The following is a 7,199-nucleotide window of genomic DNA, read 5'->3' as shown; positions in this document are numbered from 1 at the left end:
TGACTGCCTCACCTGGTTCACCAACTATTTCTCAGATAGAGTTCAGTGTGTCAAATCGGAGGGCCTGTTGTCCGGACCTCTGGCAGTCTCTATGTGGGTACCACAGCGTTCAATTCTCGGGCCGACTCTCTTCTCTGTATATATCAATGATGTCGCGCTTGCTGCGGGGGATTCCCTGATCCACCTCTACGCAGACAACACCATTCTGTATACATCTGGTACTTCATTGGAGACTGTGTTAACTAATCTCCAAACGAGCTTCAATGCCATACAACACCCCTTCCGTGGCCTGCAACTGCTCTTAAACCCTAATAAAACCAAATGTATGCTCTTCAACCGTTCGCTGCCCGTACCTGCCCGCCCGACTAGCATCACTACTCTGGACGGTTCTGACTTAGGTATTTGTAGTTGTCCACATATTCTAGGTGTCTGGCTAGACTGTAAACTCTCCTTCCAGACTCATATTAAACATCACCAATCCAAAATTAAATCTAGAATCGGCTTCCTATTTCGCAACAAAGTCTCCTTCACTCATGCCACCAAACATACCCTCGTAAAACTGACTATCCTACTGATCCTCGACTTTTAATTTATTTTTTTACCTTTATTTAACTAGGCAAGTCAGTTAAGAACCAGTTTTTATTTTCTTCGGCGATGTCATTTACTAAATAGCTTCTAATATTTTACTCAGAAAACTGCATGCAGTCTATCACGGTGTCATTTGTTTTGTCACCAAAGCCCCTTATGCCACCCACCACTGCGACCTGTATGCTCTAGTCGGCTGACCCTCGCTACATATTCATCGCCAGACCCACTGGCTCCAGGTCATCTATAAGTCTATGCTAGATAAAGCTCCGCCTTATCTCAGCTTACTGGTCACGATAACAACACCCACCCGTAGCTCTCGCTCCAGCAGGTATATCTCACTGGTCATCCCCAAAGCCAACACCTTTGGCCGCCTTTCCTTACAGTTCTCTGCTGCCAAGGACTGGAACGAATTGAAAAATAATAATAATAATTTTTTTAATTTTTAAAAAAATATAATAAATAAAATAAATACAATTAAAAAAATTAAAAAAAATTGCTGAAGCTGGAGACTGGATATTTCCCTCACTAACTTTAAACATCAGCTATCTGAGCAGCTAACCGATCGCTGCAGCTATACATAGCCCATCTGTAAATAGCCCACCCAATCTACCTACCTCATCCTGTCACGGTCGTCCTCCTCTTCATCTGAAGAGGAGAGGCGAGAAGGATCGGAAGACCAAAATGCGGTGTGGTATGTGTTCATCATGAATTTTAATAAAGAAAACACTGAACACTGAAACACTATACAAAACCAGTAAACAAAATAACAACCTTGAAGCTAATGCGAGCTGCGCGGAAACAAGCCATCAACATAGACAATCACCCACAAACAAACAGTGCAACCCAGGCTACCTAAGTATGATTCTCAATCAGAGACAACTAATGACACCTGCCTCTGATTGAGAACCATACTAGGCCGAAACATAGAAATACCCAAATCATAGAAAAACAAACAGACTGCCCACCCCAACTCACACCCTGACCATACTAAATAAATACAAAACAAAGGAAATAAAAGGTCAGAACATGACACATCCACATATTGTTTTAATTTACTTTTCTGCTCCTTTGCACACCAGTATTTCTACTTGCACATCATCATCTACTCATCTATCACTCCAGTGTTAATTTGCTAAATTGTAATTACTTCGCTACTATGCCATCCTCATGCCATTTGCACACACTGTATATAGACTTTCTTTTTTTTCTATTGTGTTATTGACTGTACGCTTGTTTATTCCATGTGTAACTCTGTGTTGTTGTTTGTGTCGCATTGCTCTGCTTTATCTTGGCCAGGTCGCAGTTGTAAATGAGAACTTTTTCTCAACTGGCCTATCTGGTTAAATAAAGGTGAAATAAAAATAAAATAAACACACGGCAGTAGTATGATGAACTGTAGAAAATATACATTTTCATAGTTTTTTTTTAACACTTTCAATTTTACTTTTTGAAAATACTAATATTAATGGACCAAAATACCAACAAATATCAAAATTGAGGTAGATACAATTTTGAGAGGTAGATGCAAAAAAAATGTATTTCCGCCTGTGGTGCTTGACTTTCAGGGCATTACCATTCCAATAGGAACTTGACCGCCACCTGGTGGTTATTGGATGAGGCTACTCCACCACACACTCCAATGCGTACATTTCACTTTCTGACCTATAGGGAGTTTTCTCCCTTTTAAATAATAATAATAGGCCATATTAATTTAGCCTACTGATCAGTGTTATCCGTATATGTCGAGGCCCGGACCTATATGTTCGCTGCTGTTTTAACCAAGATATCCATTGGAAATTGTGAAAGATTGAGTGACGGCCTAATAATGACCTGTTTGTAGCTTATTACCATTTAGCTATGTTTGACACCATCCATCCAAATAGTTTGACAGCATTCCATTGGTTTGTCAATGTCAATAGGACAGGTGTGATCCAAATTGCCCCACTGTCCTCATAGCATACGTCAGAGATTCCAATTGCGTTTCCCCACATAGTTCGACTAGGGTGATGCATTAGTAAGAAATTATGTTAATCGTCAGGTGACGTCGGTATTATGCCCCCATCCTCCTTCTAACCATCACATCACAGCCACCCGTCCCACCTCGTTGACGAGGCGACGATGGGTATATAAACCCCATTGTGTTGTAGTGAAACAAAAGACCAGCGATTTGCTGCAAAGACACCAGTTGAAAAAGGAACATTGCAGAAGCCAAGCAATAGAATCCACGCTGCTGGACGCAGACACCACTTGTCTTAACTACCTGTCGCTCACGTGAAGTCTTCTCAAAGTAAGTACAACTTTTAGGCTTGTGCATTTTAAATGTTTGCTAGTTTGCTAGTTTTGCTTGTATTACCTTTAAGCTTAAATTTCTTTGCATATTTGGACAAAAAAAAAAGAGTAGTTATTTGTGCAGTTCGTCATTGAAAAAATGTGATTGGTCCGATCAACTATAGCAATGATCTGCATGTTGCAACCTACAGTAAAAAATTGTTTCCCCGACAGGAGTTGGTTTAAAAATACTAGAAAATGCTTTTCAGAACCATGGACAGCTACGGGGCGAAAGTTGCGCAAATGAAATTTGGATAAAGTCGTGATTTCTGCAGGCACAACATGCATTCCTATAACAGTTGCAAATATTTGACAATAGCATAATAAATCATGTTCATGTTGAATAGGCTACTATTTTAGCAATGACTAGTGAATTATAGCGAAAACATGTTTCAGATTTTACCAATTCTTTCTGCGGTTTTACTTGTTGCTTTTTTCCCTTTCAAACTCATTCCTATTACTTTTGTCGGTAATTATTTAGATGTGAGTTCGAATTAATAATCAAACATGGATAATTAGCTTGTGCTGTAACTTGCTCTCAATACGCATTCAGTAGCCTACAGAAAATGCCGATTTCATTAAAGAATAATGCAGGATCGAAATGATCTACTACTAACAGGTCGACATCATTGCGCCTGATGTTAGCCTTCTAAAACATGTTTTTATTAGGATGCCTGCTGATCTATGAAATTGGTGTAATGTTGGCTATATTATGAGCTCGGTTGAGGCTTTGTTAAATGATAAAATCGCGTGCTCCCTAACCCCATTCTCCTGACAACAGATGGCCGTTATGCTGAAACCCTGGACTGTCTTGGTCGCCTTGGTGTTGTGCGTGCTGGTGTGTCTCGGGACTTTCGTGGACGCTTACCCACCTAAACCGGAGAACCCCGGAGAAGACGCGGCTCCCGAAGAGCTGGCCAAATACTACACCGCGCTCAGACACTACATCAATCTCATCACGAGACAGAGGTACACAGCAGCGTTTGCTTTTTGAATTATATTTATTCCTGGTCCTAACATCAAGGGAAATGTTTTCTATTAAGTTATAAACCACATACCTCGTTTTCTTTTATGGCAAATGGAGCTGTATTTCATTTTGATTCCGGACTAGGTTAAGTCATCTACTGTGACAGTGGCCCCTGAGTTTTCTGCTCTTATTGTTGCCTCAAGCTCTTAATGTTCCATACACCATGATATTTATTTTCAACATTTTATTACAGGGCACTCTCAAAAAGCTTTAGGCCCTCCTCCTATAAATAATGCCATAGCAATAAAACCGGTGAAGACAGACCCATGTGAAGTCTCCAAATCCAATGATGGATCTCTGTGTGCAGGCAGGTTCCCTATAACATATTCTATATTGATGTGGTGATGTCTGGGTCGAATAGGTGGTCTCTGTCGTATTGCTGCTATGGCACTGGATCAGGCACACCTGATATTATTCACGATATTCAAATAGGCCATTTGATCTTTAAAGAAAACCTATCCAACCCTCTTACATTCAATTTAGAGGGGAAACAGTTTTACTCTTTTGTAAATCCGTTATCATATAGCATCCACATTTAAGTTTTCATAATATCACAATGGCCTGGATGATGACCAGTAATATCCTGGAATAGTGTAGATCAGAACTACACACTCCAAGAGGAATGACACTTGATGGAGTTTGTTCTTCTTGTCTGCCATAATAACACATTGGACTACATTTGACATTTTAGTCATTTAGCAGACACTCTTTTCAGAGTGACTTCCAGGTGCAATTCGGATTAAGTGCCTTGCTCAAGGGCACATAGGCAGATTTTCTACCTGGTCAGCTTGGGGGGTTCAAACCAGTGACCTTTCAGTTACTGGCCCAACGCTCTTAACCGTTAGGCTACCTGCCGCCAAATGTGAACGACCAATCGGAAATGCTCATTTGAAACATTAGAGAAGCTTTACCTGCTGCAAGATCACTGATTTTCCGGGAATCCAAAATATATAACAGTAATGATGTCTTCTGCATTCTCACAAAGTGGTTTCTAAGTGGAGAGATGAGTGCGTGGTGTGACAATGATGGTTCCCTTTTACATCTTGTTACAACCGGCTGTCTATGGAGCAGGTGTGATTGCCTCCGTTGCTTTCTTAGAAGGCATGGCTGATCATGCTTACCTCCGCTTCACCGGTATCACTTTGGAGTGCCTAGTGGGCTTCAATTGGAGTGTAAAATTGCACAGCCATTATGAATGCCAGGTTAGGTGGCATGATGGAGAAATTTAACATCTTCCACTCAAAAATGTTGTCCCCCACAGAGGAAGCAATTCCAGCTAAATCCCGCTGAGATATTCAACTTCCAATTTCAAAGAGAAATTGATTGTTTGTACAGACATTATCTGCGCAGGGAGTGCTCATACAAAAACAGACAAACACACAGGAAAGGAAATACAATTTCATTTTGCCAGAATAATCCAAGCGTAGTCTATAACCTACCTTACGACAGAGAACTACATTATCACGCTATTTAAAACCCTCATTATCTTTGGTAGTTGAGCAAGAAAGGCCTCGAACAGCCTCTTTTCAGAGGAAAGGAGCTCTGACTCACGATCGGTTCTAATTGGCCTTGTCTGGTGGCCCCAGTGTCTGTAGGAGTTTGTGGGCTGACATGCTCAAGTTTCAAACATACACATAATTACATCACCCCTCTCCCATTACACACACCTCAGACAGCTGCCGTGGCACCTTGAGACACATTCAGACAGCAAAATGTTCTACCTGTCATCGAGAAGTGGGGTCCTCGTGCAGCATGCTTAGAGTGGAGTGGAAGTTTGACTGTCTTTTCTCTCTCGCTCTCTCTCGTTCTTTCTTCCTCTCTTTTTTCTAGGTATGGAAAGAGGTCCACCCAGGAGGGAGTGATGTCAGAGTTGCTGTTCGGCAACAACGCAGAGAGAGACCAGAGATCAAGGTCAGTCCATCAAATATATCAAAAATGGACAATGCAATTTCAACGGAAGGTGCAAAGACTGATATCTCTTTGTTTCTTGGGGTTACATCAATAGGGTAGTGTCAAAGAATGGCCACTTTATCAGCTACAGCCACCTACTGTACAGAAAAAGACTGGCATGCACAGCTTTTAGTAGGTCTGACTTTGGGTAGCCCGGGAGTGAAGCCAAAGGTTCATTTCCACAGGACTCATTGTTCTCTCCTCTCTCTCTTTCTCTCTCTCCCTCGCGCCCTCTTTTCTCTGTTCCATCTCCAGATATGACGACTCCTACGTGTGGTGATTCCTCTTCCTCATTGGGCATTCTCTCCAGGTGTCCACCAATACCTGGAGAGGCCGACCAGTGCCTCGCACAACCGCCACCCCCTCTGACCCCTGGCCACAACCAATGACCATCACAGGACCTTAAGACAACGTAAAAATCAACCTTATATACCTAACCCTCCTTTCCCCCTCTCTCTCTCTCTCTCTCTCTCAGACTTCTCACTCGAAGTCTCAGCCTCACTTCCTCACACGAAGACAATTGTACATAATGAATAGTTGATTTAAGATATAAAATAACAAAAATATATAATGATTTGATGAAATCATATGTGTAACCTACAATGCTGTATGTCTTAACAGAGTATGCTCTTTTATGGTTGGAACTGTATAAATGCTTTGTGTGTGATTAAAGTTTGATGGATGACTATGACAAGAGAGATGATTGTGTCTCATTCGTTCTTACAGTCAAAATGATTGTGGCATTTTAAAAGGATCTCTTGGAGTAAAATAATGTATTGATGAGCAGAAGACATTCATTCTAGTTGAAAACAGATAACACCCTCTGTGAGGACTTTCCCCAACCATGTCACCGTAAGCCTATGGGTGACTTCTACTAGCCGGCTTGAAAATCAGACATCTGTTGTGTCTGGTGCAAGTACTGGACATCAGGCGATGTAAATGCTGCTTTACCCTGATGTCTCCTCTTGATAAATATGCAAATGGAGGCTCTTCACTGTAATACTTCTCTTCCTCCAGTAGATGTCACTCCTGTAAGGCAGGTTCCTGACATGAACACGAGTGCGGAGTGAATACAATGTGAACGCTGATTGAATGAGTAAACACTGATTTTCTGAAATACATATATTACACCGGAGTACATATAGTTGAATCATATATTTTAATATGACATAATCATATATTTTACATATAGTTTAATCATAACATATTATATACGTGTATGCATAATTTAAGTACCATAATTTGCTTAGCGCACGTGTTGCTTGAGTTGAAGAGAATATGGAATTATAGCATTTTTGATAGATTG

General features: G+C 41.0%; 1 protein-coding gene across 1 annotated transcript; it reads left to right on the top strand.

Moving 5' to 3' along the window:
• The first annotated feature begins 2,716 nt into the window (after positions 1–2,716).
• LOC112225817 (peptide YY) lies at positions 2,717–6,582 on the top strand. The gene is made up of 4 exons (XM_024389911.2): positions 2,717–2,875; positions 3,698–3,885; positions 5,774–5,854; positions 6,149–6,582. Exons 2-4 carry the CDS (start codon positions 3,698–3,700, stop codon positions 6,171–6,173), a joined length of 294 nt encoding a protein of 97 aa, XP_024245679.1. The 5' UTR covers positions 2,717–2,875; the 3' UTR covers positions 6,174–6,582.
• Positions 6,583–7,199: the final 617 nt, after the last annotated feature.

The sequence above is a fragment of the Oncorhynchus tshawytscha genome, linkage group LG27, assembly GCF_018296145.1.
Source record: "Oncorhynchus tshawytscha isolate Ot180627B linkage group LG27, Otsh_v2.0, whole genome shotgun sequence".
In the NCBI taxonomy this organism is placed as follows: Eukaryota; Metazoa; Chordata; class Actinopteri; order Salmoniformes; family Salmonidae; genus Oncorhynchus; species Oncorhynchus tshawytscha.
The sequence above is the reverse complement of the archived record's forward strand: the minus strand, read 5'-3'. Positions and strand labels throughout refer to the sequence as shown.